The sequence below is a fragment of the Enoplosus armatus genome, chromosome 7, assembly GCF_043641665.1.
Source record: "Enoplosus armatus isolate fEnoArm2 chromosome 7, fEnoArm2.hap1, whole genome shotgun sequence".
Classification (NCBI taxonomy): Eukaryota; Metazoa; Chordata; class Actinopteri; order Centrarchiformes; family Enoplosidae; genus Enoplosus; species Enoplosus armatus.
The window spans coordinates 23,571,105-23,585,866 of NC_092186.1; the positions used below are offsets into that span (position 1 = coordinate 23,571,105).

Below are 14,762 nucleotides of genomic sequence, written 5' to 3' on the forward strand. Positions count from 1 at the left end.
TTTATTATTATTAATTTTTTTTTTTTCTTTTTACAAATGTTGGTGTCTAAATGAGTAATAGTTACCAAAGAGTTTTGGAATTGGTCCTGTTGATCGCCTCAGTTGGCAGCCGTGAACAGCAATCTACTGGACCAGTTCCAAAACGTTCGCTAACTATTATTCATTTAGACACCAAAATTTGTTTAAAAATAAAAATAGGGCCCAGGTTTAAAAATACAGAATTTCCCTTGAAGACATTTGTCTCATACTCTAAACACAAAATGCAGTACAAACAAGCCGTATAACAAATCCAAAAGCCAAAGTTTCCACAGTGGAAGGGAAACCATTTGTTCACTCATGGCTTCCCTTGGTAAATTTGAACAAGCCACCTACTTGTCCAACAAAGCTATATCTTCCAGATCAAACATTTGCCTCCCAGTCTTCCTCTTGCTCAGCACTGTGGGAGCACTGGCTGGCCTCTGCATACCCACTGTCCTCCAAATCATTGTGATCCTTGTCTTCAAAGTCTAAAAATGAAGGGACCACTGTCACAACCATTGAGTTATCACATTCATGGGATAAGCAGAAGAGCAGGAAATAAACGTTGAAAAGCCAGCTGATGATGCATTGTTTTCATAAGAGCGATGAGCTGAGTTGTGGAGAGTGGTGATTAGAGAAACTAAGCTTTGTGAACCACTTAACCACTATGAGGCCACTGTGCTGAAAATGGTTCATTGTTACGACGCATTGGTGACATCTGCTGGGCAACTCTTGGTATTTGATTTGTGGTGGATGGATTGAATCAAAGACAGTGATGAAAGTGAGTGTAAATTGTGTTCCTGCCGTCATTACTGCCATTTTGCTCAGTAAATGTTGTATTGTAAAAAGGGACTACGTTTAAACAGAATCCACAGCTCTGCATGTGATTGACAAGCACATCCGAGCGTGACACATCCCGCAGTGATGCCTCTGCTGATACTGTGTCGACCTTTTATTCATTTTCACATCTTATGATATTTTCCTCCCCCTTCTCGCTATAAATATTTCACGTTGTACACATAATAAAATAGGCATAAAAGTGTTCAAATGTTAACAATACCTTGCTCTGGTACAAGCACAGCAGAGCCGTCCTGACTCAGTTTAACCTCAGGGGCCTCCATCAGGAAATGTCGGAGAATACTGAGATTTCCACTCAGGGCTCTGACTTTGGGGCAGCGGGACCACAGCACAGCCAGAGGTACAGACACACACCTACCAGCACAGTGATGCGATGACAAATGTTTGGAAATCTCATATATATATATATATATATATATATATATATTTTAGTAGTTGACATGGTAAAGCATGAAATGTAATGAGACAACTGTAAAGGAGGAAAGCCAGTATCTTCACAGCCAGTCAAACGTAGAGGTGCCACAGACAAAAGGCCTGTGTTTGTGATCTGCATGCAACAAAACAGACTCGCCATGGCCATACCGTTCCTCCTCACATCTTCCTCAAGGAAACACACCTGTGTAATCTGCAAGGCTCCTGTTGTCCTTGGACGCACATCCAAAACAACTCTTCATCCTCGCTGTCCTGATCCTCTGGCACACCTCTGCCACGCTGCTCCGCTGGATTTTTCAGCTCTGCCCCACATGCTGCTGTGCAAGCATTTTGTGTGTTTAATTGGCCAAGAACATTTTACAAAACACAACGATATCCTGGAGAAACCTCTGATTCAGAGAAAACACACCACAAGAACTGAGCAAAATAACCTCACTGACCCTTTCCCATTTTAGACAGTTATATTTCAGGTCTTTTTTTGCTCTATTGCTTTCAATATTGGCTTCCATATTACCAACTATATACACAACTTTTTTTTAGGAATTGAGAATAGCTGCCAAGATGTTCACCTGTCTGTTTCTCTTCCATGCGTTGCTCTGGCACTCCGAGACATTCCTCCCCTCCTCCTCCCACGGTCTGGCACAGGGTGTAAGAGTCATCCCTCTTGCCAGTCTTCTCCTCGATCCATCTTGTCTTCAGCTTTTCCGCCCAGTGCAACACCTCACTCACCAGGACCCTCCCCAAGATGTTGTTGTCCCGCAGGCTGGGGTAGTTTATACTGTAAAGCTGATATAGAGACAGATCAATATCAGATTATCGTAGAAACCTTTGCTGATTCTGAGACCCACAGCACACAGGGATTATAGTTACAGTAATCTCAAGAGCCTAATACGGTTGCTGATCAATAACAGTAAGTCAGATATTACTTAGCCTGGTGTAGAAACATCTGGCTTTAAAAATGTACCTTTCATGCCTGTAACTGTTTCATAATTTGTCTGCTGAATCTGTACTCTGACCCGCTAGTTCACTCATCCAAAATTACGAAACATTTTGACTGTTAATTACAGGTTTCGTGCCTCAGGTGCATATGCACACTACCAAGACTACCAATGCTGTAGTTGCTGATGGTCACCAGCAGAGGCCGACAAAGGCATTGGATTACTTAATGTCCCTTTCAAAACTCACTACTGTTTTCACTGGTTATCATGTTCTCTGGCTTATCCATTGCTTTATTTTTTTCTTTAGAAAAAAAAAATCTTTATTGTCACATTGTTTTTGCTTAATGAACACTTAATAAATTAAGTTAATGTATGAATAAAATCTAAAATACTGTATGAAATGATTAAATCAGTTTCCGGTTCATGTCTTCACTCTTGATCTCTAATTGGCCACATTAAGCCCAAGAGTTAAATTAAGAATCTGACTTGAAGCCACTTTTGCACAGTCTACTGGAATATATTTGTCCCCAAAGAACAGGAATAGTTTGAGAACAATTGGAGATCGTTGGATCGTGGATGGATTTAGGTCAACTGCAGGTTGACTTTAAATTAGTTATCCATAGATAAAGAGATTTGAGTATATTGTGTTTGAAAGAGTACAGAATGTGAAACCGTGAACATGTTTTAATTTTAACAAATTATTCTAACGACCAACTCAAAAATGTGTCACAGGTCTGCATACATGTCAGTCAATTGTCACACATCGTTGAAAAAAAGATTTTTTTCCTATTTCGCCTTTATTTGATGGCGGAATCCGATAGCAACTGGAAATGTAGGGAGGAAGAAAGAGGGGTAAAAATCCCCATGAATCGATGACAAAGCAATTAGAGGTTATGTGTCTTTGAAGACTGGGCCGACATGATGCCCAAAATAAAATATATATTCAGAAGTCTACTCACCAGTGTGTATGAAAACACATCCTCTGCATCATCACCAAACATGTTGCAGAAATCTCTCCCCTTGAGCCGGTGAAACACGCCAATCTGTGAGCAGAAGCCGACTCTGTCCTGCTGGCCTGGCGGTGCCTGTCCAACGCCCGTGAACTCCACCTCATAACCATACTCCAAACACACCTTAAGAGCCCTGATGACAGAGGTAATGTTTACAGAATGCAGTTTAAATCTTTATTGTTCATTAAGGAATATTAAGACAGTGCTGGTGTGTTTTAGGGTGGATTTATCCATCAACATTCCCTGTCGTTACCATCTTCATTAACACTCAACTTCCCAGTGTCCACTACACGCAAAAAAATAAAAAAAAAGGCTGAAAATGGATCCTCAAAAACCAGCATACCAGGACTTGAACTCTGCTCTGGTCCACTCAAACTTGTGGTCACTGTGCCTGAATCCTACCAGTCCAGGGAGAAGGGGGTTGAACTCAGAGTTCGGGGTGCTGACGATAACCGCCACTGGGGTCATGTGACCAAACACCACCTCAGAGAAGCGCTCCACATCAGCAAGAGTGAGGTGCTCTATGCTGCAGACGGCGGGGGAGGAAACATGGTGACGAATGATGGCACAGAGGGACGCAGAGAAACAGAAAGAAGGAAACAACACAGATAGAGAGAAAGATGGGGGAAAAAGAAGAGAAACAACAGAATAATAAATTGACAAAACATGAAACAAGAAACAACGACTCGTATTAATATGGACAGCTGCCAACACATGAACACTTGAAGACATTGAACCTCAATGGCCAAACAGCCCCTTACAGCTCTATACTGGTCACCAGATCAAATCCTCTGAGGCGGACGTCTTTCTGCGTGACTGAGCCCTGGTACAGCTCAATGCGCAGCTGATCATAAGTTGGCTGAAGATAGTAAGCTGATATGGGAGCTAATCCATGCCTGACGGAACATACAAGCAGAGTGTATACATTATCAACCCACACAGTATTAGTTATCACAGCAAAACGCAGCCAAAACACACAAGGTATTTGAGGGGTCAAAGATCGCTTGATTTTTGACAGACAATTTCCTTTTTTTTTGTTGTCTTTTTTATATTTACACATGTGGAAATAATTCAACTTTAAGTCGAAAATGAATGTAAAGCACAATAATCACAATTTTTAATGAGAAAGGTTTACATGTTTTAAAAAGTCTGGAGCCCTGCAAGACTGCTCATGTTTAATTTGGATCCGAGGTATAAATCATTTAAGAAACCAACTCTTGAGATCACGTTTGTGTTGTAATAGGTTTAACATGTGGTACAGAATAATTTAGGCTCTCAGTCAGTTTACTGATTTAATGATAAAAGGGCGGGGCGATCATTCGATTAAATCATTTTTAAAATCACTTTTAGCGTAGTGATATGATCTCATTGTGTTATTGTTGTTACAAAATTATATTGTCCACATCAATGACTGCAAGCAAACAGTATTAAAAAAAACAAAAACGAAATGTGTCACTGAAGGTTTAGTTATCATTAAGAGTTGTCTGATGTACTGTATGAATATGGTGAAATGGGTGGCGGTGGAAAATGGGTCCGTGTATCATCTGATCATTCAATTATTTCATTCCGTCTGACAGACTGCAAACAGCAAAACGAGTCAGAATTTTGTTTTTTGTGTTAAAAAAGGAAAACGACCTGGTGTTGTCTTGTTTACGTCTTCAGGGAATTATCAAATATTGCGCGTATTCGTAAATACAAAACTAAACAGACATCACACACACAAAGACAATATACAAGGGGAATGTGTAACTTTTTTAATAGCGAAGCTGAAGTTACCTCATTATCATTGAAACACTTGGCCTACTTCAGCCTATCTATCGGTATATTTCTAATCTAATAATGCCCATTTGATTATTAGGCAGGCTGCAGGCCGTCTGTCAACACTGGTGAACCGGATAGTAACGGTTAATGTCTGTCACAAACACTTTTTTTGCTGTGCGCGCTCCCCTGCGCTTTTTCACTTTCGGCGCATGCGCAGAGTGAAGGGGCTGGGGGAAATCAGAAACCCACAAACTTGAAAGAAAAAAAAAATCGCAAAAACAGAAATTAGATGGTCGGACAGAGAGGAGGACAAGGACGAAATATCTCTGTATTTTTAAAACAATCAAAATGCAGCAAATATTCACATTTGAGAAGCTACACCCACAGAATATTTTAGCCATTTTAGCCTGAGTAAACACCTGAAATGATCAGGTGATAATCAACGTTGATGCTGATTGTTTTAATGTTGATAAGACGGCTCTGCATGCACCTGCCATATCATGCCATGCACTGATATCAGAAGAAGAAGCCCCAATCTCATTTCAAACATGGACCCGGCCCTGAATGATTTAGTATTCGGTCACGCTTTTGAGTTTATAAACAACTGTTAGCTGGCGGTTAGCTAGCGTTACATACATCTTTCTTTTCACTTTGGCACCGTTGATGTCCACTCCAACCAGCAGTTCAATTTCACGGTGAAACCTCAGTTTTTTGAGAAGGCTGCACTCGCTGCACCCCAAGTCCGCCACCTGAGGAGGAGGGAGTGTTTATTCTAGGTTCATGACAGAGTTTATCAAGACATGACCGCTACAATCTTGAATTATGACGTGCGAACCTAGCTAGCTAATGTTAGCGTAGCAGTATGCCGTTAATCGTTTCGGTGGAAAAAGTTAGCAAGTTAAGCTACAGCGATTAAGCTGCGTTCGCTTTCGAACTATCGCTCAAACAAACCTCGGCTTTGAAGCCAAAATGATAATTATGTCTCTCGTTGAGATGATAGCTACCTTTCGGGGTTTGTTCCTCTTGACAAAGTCGATGACAAACTGATGCCTCTGCATGTGAAGCGGCGGACTGAAAAGTGGCTCCATCTTTAACGTTTTATTCAGCAAACGGTAACGTCTGCAGCCCCGCCGGACGCCAGAGGGCGCTGTTGTTGTTGTTGTTGAGTGTTATTGAGCGGTATTTTATTTATTTCTAATATTTATTTATCTTTATAACAACGACGATGTTTGCAAATTAAAGGCAGATCGGTGCAGGTAAAGACCAATTTTCTCTTTAAAGTGTTTTAGCCTCTAGAGTCTGCAACCTTTCTGTTGACCGATTCCCCCACTTTGGTCCAGACTGAAAAATCTCAACAAAACATTAAAGAGCAACTTCCGGGTTGACTTTTCTTTTTACTAAATTTATACTTAACTTCTCCTGAAATATTGGGGCCAATACCAAAAAATACCAAAAGACAACTCTTTTCAATGTGGCATCAATTTCAACATTCTGTGGGTATAAAAAGCTGGTATTGTCAGTAAGTCATGAACACACGACGTCACTTAACGGACGAGCAGCGCCACCTGGCCATAGCGCGCCTTCGGGTCGGTGGCAGGCAGTCAGATGTTGCTCGTGAACTTGGTGTGTCTCAAAGTGTCATCAGCAGACTTGCATCAAGACACAGAACTACTGGCAGAGTTCGTGACAGACCCAGGAGTGGAGCCCCACGAGTGACAGACCGCAACGATGACCAGTACCTAAGGACCTATGCACTCAGACATCGTTATGCAACTGCCACACAGCTGCAGGCCCGTTTACGAGATGTGAGGGATACTAGGGTTTCCAGACAAACCATTCGCAACCGACTCCACCGCTTTGGCTTGAATGCCAGACGAGCGTTGCAGGTGACTCCACTGACACCAAGACACCGCCGTGAACGTTTGCAGTGGGCACAAGACCATGTGACCTGGACAATGCAGCAGTGGTCTACCGTCCTGTTCACTGATGAGTGTCGGGTCACCTTGCACAGAAATGATGGTCGTCAGCGTTGCTGGAGAAGGCGAGGTGAGCGATACGCCGAGGTCAACATGGTCCCCAGGGTTCGCTTTGGTGGAGGAGGTGCAACAGTCTGGGCAGGCAACACCAGTCAGCGCAAAACAGATTTGGTTATTGTAGATGGCTCAGTCACTGCACGTTCTTACCTCAGAGACATCATAGAACCCATCATCATCCCCCAATTCCGCCAGCACACCCCCGACTTTCTGTTCATGGATGATAATGCTCCACCACATCGTGCCAGAATTGTCACAGCTCGACTTCAGGAAGTCGGAGTGCCTCATATGGTATGGCCGGCAATGTCCCCTGACCTGAACCCCATAGAGCACGTCTGGGACCAGCTGAAGCAGAGACTGGATGATCGTACCCCACCCCCACGTGACCTGGCAGAACTGCGTGTAGCACTTGTGGAAGAGTGGAACGCATTGCCTCAGAACAACATCATGAGGCTAGCGAGGAGCATGAGACGTCGCTGTCATGCTGTCATTGCGCAAATGGTGGAAACACCCGCTACTGACATTGTCAATTTTTGTTATTTGGGGCTATCCTTGTTATAGTCTAAATTTTTGGGGTAATAAATATCAAACTAATGAAAATGGTGTTTCTTCTCATTCATTATTAGTAATATCAAAGGGAACTTTTACTTATTTCATTAAAATTCAGACCAAATAGGACAAGCACTCATGTAAATAACAGTATCCCTAACCTATTGTGAGTAGTGTGTGTATATATATATTTATATATATATACAGTGCTTAACAAATTTATTAGACCACCTGTCATAAAAATGAGAAAACACAAATATTTTAGAAATCTGTCAAAAACTTGTTTCAAACTAAAAATTGTATTGTTATTTATTAGGCAAATAACAAACTGGAACAACTAAATAGTCCTTATTCACATATATTAACCAAACATCTTAAACAGTAAATTTGAGAATTCATGGATAACAACAATAATTATATTTTAGCATTGAAGATTTTGATTAAAGAGCTTGGCTTGCACATACTGGTGGATTAACCATTACAGAAACATAAAATATTTTGGTAATCCGCAATACTGTTAATTTAGGGCAGCGGTGGCAAATATTTTACACTGGGTGGTGGTCTAATAAATTTGTTAAGCACTGTATATATATATATATATATATACACACATATATATATATACAGTGGCTTGCAAAAGTATTCAGCCCCCTTGAACTTTTCCACATTTTGTCACGTTACGACCACAAACAGAAATATATTTTATTGGAATTTTATGTGAAAGACCAACACAAAGTGGCACACAATTGTGAAGTAGAAAGAAAATTATACATGATTAAAAAAAAAATTTACAAATAAAAAACTGAAAAGTACGGTGTGCAAAAGTATTCAGCCCCCCTGAGTCAATACTTTGTGGAACCGCCTTTTGCTGCAATTACAGCTGCAAGTCTTTTGGGGTATGTCTCTACCAGCTTTGCACATCGAGAGACTGAAATTTTTGCCCATTCTTCCTTGCAAAACAGCTCAAGCTCAGTCAGATTAGATGGAGAGAGCGTTTGTGAACGGCAGTTTTCAGATCTTGCCACAGATTCTCGATTGGATTTAGGTCTGGACTTTGACTGGGCCATTCTAACACATGAATATGTTTTGTTTTAAACCATTCCATTGTAGCCCTGGCTTTATGTTTAGGGTCGTTGTCCTGCTGGAAGGTGAACCTCCACCCCAGTCTCAAGTCTTTTGCAGACTCCAACAGGTTTTCTTCCAAGATTGCCCGGTATTTGGCTCCATCCATCTTCCCATCAACTCTGACCATCTTCCCTGTCCCTGCTGAAGAGAAGCACCCCCAGAGCATGATGCTGCCACCACCATGTTTGACAGTGGGGATGGTGTGTTTAGAGTGATGTGCAGTGTTAGTTTTCCGCCACACATAGCGTTTTGCATTTAGGCCAAAAAGTTCAATTTTGGTCTCATCTGACCAGAGCACCTTCTTCCACATGTTTGCTGTGTCTCCCATATGGCTTCTGGCAAACTGCAAACGGGACTTCTTATGGTTTTCTTTTAACAATGGCTTTCTTCTTGCCACTCTTCCATAAAGGCCAGATTTGTGCAGCGCACGACTAATAGTTGTCCTGTGGACAGATTCCCCCACCTGAGCTGTGGATCTCTGCAGTTTGTCGAGAGTCACCATGGGCCTCTTGGCTGCATCTCTGATCAGTGCTCTCCTTGTTCGGCCTGTAAGTTTAGGTGGACGGCCGTGTCTTGGTAGGTTTGCAGTTGTGCCATACAATTTCCATTTCCAGATGATGGATTGAACAGCGCTCCGTGAGATGTTCAAAGCTTGGGAAATCTTTTTATAGCCTAACCCTGCTTTAAACTTCTCCACAACTTTATCCCTGACCTGTCTGGTGTGTTCCTTGGACATCATGATGCTGTTTGCTCCCCAATATTCTCTTAACAAACCTCTGAGGCCGTCACAGAACAGCTGTATTTGTACTCAGATTAGATTACACACAGGTGGACTCTATTTAGTCATTAGGTCAACATTCGATCATTCAGCAATCATCAGGCAACTTCTGAAGGCAATTGGTTACACTCAGAGAAAAGGGGGCTGAATACTTTTGCACACCGTACTTTTCAGTTTTTTATTTGTAAATTTTTTTTTAAATCATATATAATTTTCTTTCTACTTCACAATTGTGTGCCACTTTGTGTTGGTCTTTCACATAAAATTCCAATAAAATATATTTAGATTTGTGGTCGTAACGTGACAAAATGTGGAAAAGTTCAAGGGGGCTGAATACTTTTGCAAGCCACTGTATACTGTATATGACATGCATCAGATAAACTGAACTCATATTGCATTATTCAATCTAAACACATGGGGGCTCTCTGGTTCTGCAGGTTAAGTAACCATTAAATGATTTTTCTGTCGATGGCCTGTTTGATCAATTGACTAACCGTAACAGATCTAATTTTGCACTTCACTGATACGGTGAACATGGTAAATGTTATACCTTCAGCTTGTTAACATTTTCATTGTGAACATGTTGGGATTTAGCTCCAAGCACCAGTCTCACAGCACCCTGGGACGGCTGTGACTTATAGTCTTGGTAAAATGCATCTTTTTGTCTTAAACCGTTTTTTGTATGTTTAAAAGTGGTGTTTGGAGTCAGGGCCTTAATTTCAATCCTGTTGAGCTAGATTTCATTCAATTCTTACTGAGAGTTACTTTTGTGATGCGAAGTATAGCTTGGATTTTTATTTTTTTTTGGCCATATAAAGCTTTAGATTATCAATCAGCTGCAGGCTATTTGAACTAATCAGTACAGCAGTTTGGTCGCGTTATGAAGGATTCGTTGATCATGATTACTGCTATTGTGACACATCTGCACTGAAAACCCCATTGAGAAGTGATGAATCTCTGGCCTGTTGATAGCTTTTTAAAAACAGTCAAAAACCTTGTATAGAGGGTGGACTCAGAGCTGAAGTCAGTCTTTTAGAACAGCATAGAATAAACAAAGCTTCTGTGCCTGAAGTGGGAGATGGAGATGATGACCTCCCTACATTATTTTGGCCTCACAGGAACCGTGCTGCAGTATCCGAAGGCTGACAATGAGTTTACTCGCTCTTTTAAACCAGGGGTAGAAAAGGGCATATATCAAAGGATTAAAACTGGAGTTACAATAGAACAGCCAAATTGGAGCTGATGAGTCAACACCAGCTGCGGTGTCCTGTCCTGCTATGGAAGGGATGTAGTATGGACAGAGACAAATTATAAACACAAGAAGAGTAACACCAAGAGTTCTAGCAGCCTTGATCTCAGATTTCTTAACAGTCACAGTATTTGATTTGACAGCTGAAATTTGAGACCGCATGACACGAGCCTGTGACACAGCCACCACAAACACTCTCATATAGAGAACTATGATCACAGTAACAGGGCCGAAAAAGGTGAAGAGCAAGTCTACTGCCCCTGAAATGTAGTTTATGGTAACTGCACATTCTTGATAGCAGGAATTAGACCAATCTATTTGTGACAAGTGATCTTTCAGTGTTATAAAGTTGTAGAGAACAGAACAAAACCAACACAGAGACACACTGATTTTAACTCTGCTTGGTGTTATCATGGAAGAATAGCGCAGAGGGTCACAAATAGCCACATAGCGGTCCACTGATATGAGCACCATGTTCCCAACAGAGGCAGAGGTGAGGATGAAGCCCAACAGGTACGAAAGAGCACATGTGATTTGATCCTGAAACCCACAGGACTGCAGGAGGAGGATTGCAGATGGTATCACTGCAAGGCCCACCAGCAAGTCAGACACAGCCAGGGAGAGGAGGATGAGATTGGTGGGGGTGTGGAGCTGCCTGGAGGGGGAGAGTATGATTAGTGCCTCATAATAAGTGCAAATGAGTTCAGGTCACAGCAATTATTGTGAGAATACAGACAGAATATGGAAAGAGAAATGTTACTTTTATAGACACAGCAATATGAAAGCCAAACTCAACATAGCCGACATGACAAATAAAGCTTTAGAATATCAATCAGCTATTTGAACTAATCAGTACAGCAGTTTGGGCGTAGTAAGACATTAATCATCACGATTATTGCTATTGTGACACATTTATACAGTGAGAATAACATTTTCATCTGCAAGTGAAAGTAGTGACATCTCTGGCCTGTCTTAGCTTTTAGAAAACCTTGTATAGAGGGTGGGATTTTTTAGCATAGAACAGCATAGAATAAACAAAACTTCCATCCATGAATTCAATTCATACACACTGTCAGATGTTATATTTCAAGAAAAGTGTCTGTGCCTGAAGTGGGAGATGGAGATGATGACCAACAAGTTGAGCATCACAGTGAGCAGAGCGATGCAGCACAGCAGTGTTATGATGAGCCTGGCTGTGGGAGTAACAGACATTGACCTGCAAGAGGTGTTGAGGGGAGGGATACAGAGGTCAGCTGCTTCCAGAGTCTCCATCATCATCAGAGACAGTGATAGACAGAGACAGTGCATCTGAACAGACAGCAGCTGAGGTCAGCCCTCTGATTCACTTCTTCATAAGATAAGATATTTATCTCCCTCTTCAGCTTTCCTGTTGCTCTCCCTCTCTCTCCTCCTCTTGCTCCTCCCATCAGCTTGTTTTCTCCCTAGCTCCGAATAATCAACTCTTTAATGATGTAATTCACTCCCCCACTCCATTGTTGTTCTCCCTGCATCTCCCTCCCTCTTTCAAACTACCACTATCCACTGTGAATCAGAAATCAGAAATACTTTATTGATGTGTACATATATATGTATGTCAATATAAATATATATATGTATGTATTGCCATATAAGAATAGGTAATATTGAGGTAGTGTATGTAGAAGATTTTCAGTCTGTTTATTCATGTAAGTGACACTCAGAGGGAGGAGTTGGACAGTTTGATGGCCACAGGCAGGAATGATTTCCTGTGGCGCTCCGTTGTACATTTGGGAGGAATGAGTCTCCCACTGAAGCTGCTCTTTTGCCTGACCAGTACGTCATGGAGAGGATGTGAGACATTGTCCAAGATCCCCCGCAGCTTGGACAGCATCCTCCTCTCTGCCACCACTGGCCACCACAGACTCATAGAGCATCCTCAGCATAGTCCGGCAGATGTTGAAGGACCTCAGCCGCCTCAGAAAGTAGAGACGGCTCTGGCCCTTCCTGTAGAGGGCATTAGTGTTCTTAACCAGTCCAGTTTATTGTCAATGTGAACTCCCAGGTACTTGTAATCCTCTACAATGTCCACACTGACCCCCTGGATGGAAACAGGGGTCATCGGCACCTTGGTCCTCCTCAGATCCACAGTCAGCTCCTTAGTCTTTGTCACGTTGAGCTGCAGGTGGTTCTGCTCGCACCATGCGACAAAGTTGTCCACAGCAGCCCTGTACTCCTCCTCATCACCCTCACTGATACATCCGACTATTGCTGAGTTTCCACTCCAGCTTCCTCCTGTACCTCTCCTTGGCCTCCCTGATCTTTACCTTCAGTTCCCCCTGGATCGATCTCACCTCCTCCCTGTTGCCAGCTCTGAAGGCCCTCTTCTTTTTATTTAGGATGGCCTTGATGTCCTTTGTCACCCATGGCTTGTTATTTGAATGACAATGGACAGTCCTTGCTGGGACAGTGGAGTCCACACAGAATTTGATGTAGTCCGTGATGCACTCTGTGAACCCCTCAAAGTCCTCTCCATGTGGCTCACAGAGTGCCTGCCAGTCAGTCACCTCAAAACACCCCTGAAGTGTCTCATAAGCCTCCTCCGACCATCTCCTCACTGCCCTCGTGGTTGCAGGCTGGCTCTGCACCAGAGGCACATAACAGGGTTTGAGGTGCACTAGGTTGTGGTCTGACCTACCCAGAGGGGGGAGGGGAGAGGAGTTGTATGCATCCTTCGCGTTAGCATACAGCAAGTCCAGGGTCCTCTCCTCTCTAGTAGGACAGCTCACATGCTGAGTGAAGGTGGGAAGTGTCTTAGCCATGGTGACGTGGTTGAAGTCACCCGAAATGAATGACGTCACACGCCGACTTCGGGTTTGCAGAGTGGGGGGTGTAAAACAGTCACAACAATGGCATGTGAGAATTCCCCTGGGCAAATAGTACGGCCTGAGTCCAACAGCCAACAGTTCAATGTCCGGGCAACAGACACGATCCTTGATGGTGATGTGGGAAGGATTGCACCACCTGTTGTTAACGAGAACCCCAAGCCCTCCTCCTTTACGCTTACCGCTCCCGGTGCAAGCCTACACCAACCAGTCGCAGTTCACATTCATGTCTGTCCAGACTCATATATATAGTGAATAAAAGGAATTGAATAAAAGGTAAATAAAGTGTATGTTTTTGCTGAAAGTAAGTATTTACTATATTGATGATACATATGTATGATTCCCATGAATATACATTGTTGAACTGAAAGTATTATCATAGATGTTCCGGCTAAACAGGTACACATGTACTTGATTACTCTGGTGAGATGGATCCTTATGGAGTATAGTTACACAAAATGTGAGAATGAGGCAGGAAGTGAAAGGCAGAACGGACAAGAAGCCCGTACTGTGCTAGTTATTGTTTATTCATTGTGTCGTCCCAGTCAACGTGTGTGAAATCTGGAGTCGCCCAATTCTTATTATGGCTAAAAACCTATTTTGAGGTCACAATGACCTTTGACCTTTGAGTCAAAAGTGTCACCTATTCAGTGTCCGACCAGCTGTGAAATATGGTCACAATCTCCCCCTCTGTTCCTGATAGTGTTGCGTAATGGCCATAAAAGGGTTTTTCCAGGACATTATGAAGTGGGCAAAAACTGTCATCACTTCATCGTTGTCATACTTGCAGGCATTTGTCATAATTACTGCATCAATTCTTGAATTATGCCCAAAAACATGTTTGTCAAGGTCAATTTGAGGTCACAGTGACGTTGACCTTTGAGTCAAAAGTATGAAATATGGTCACCAATTCAAAATATGGTCAACAACTCAAACACATTAAAAATGTGTTTTGTGAGGTCACTGTGACCTTGACCTTTGACCACCAAATTGTAATAAGTTCATTCTTGAGTCCAAGTGGACGTTTGTGCCAAATTTGAAGGAATTCCCTGAAGGCGTTCGTGAGACATTAAGTTCACAACCATGAGACGGACAGACAGACAAGCTGAAACCATAATTGTTTAAAACTGTCAACGATCAAAACCTGGAC

At 42.3% G+C, this 14,762-nt stretch overlaps 2 protein-coding genes across 2 annotated transcripts; both read right to left on the reverse strand.

Annotated features, from left to right (window-relative positions):
- Positions 1-399: 399 nt before the first annotated feature.
- On the reverse strand, positions 400-6,105 carry henmt1 (HEN methyltransferase 1). The gene is made up of 9 exons (XM_070909536.1): positions 6,022-6,105; positions 5,654-5,766; positions 4,018-4,152; positions 3,600-3,782; positions 3,206-3,389; positions 1,878-2,094; positions 1,493-1,625; positions 1,079-1,230; positions 400-506 (listed from the first exon to the last, which is right to left on the reverse strand). Exons 1-9 carry the CDS (start codon positions 6,103-6,105, stop codon positions 400-402), a joined length of 1,308 nt encoding a protein of 435 aa, XP_070765637.1.
- A 4,493-nt stretch (positions 6,106-10,598) lies between these two features.
- LOC139288304 (trace amine-associated receptor 13c-like) lies at positions 10,599-12,023 on the reverse strand. The gene is made up of 2 exons (XM_070909586.1): positions 11,857-12,023; positions 10,599-11,406 (listed from the first exon to the last, which is right to left on the reverse strand). Exons 1-2 carry the CDS (start codon positions 12,021-12,023, stop codon positions 10,599-10,601), a joined length of 975 nt encoding a protein of 324 aa, XP_070765687.1.
- Positions 12,024-14,762: the final 2,739 nt, after the last annotated feature.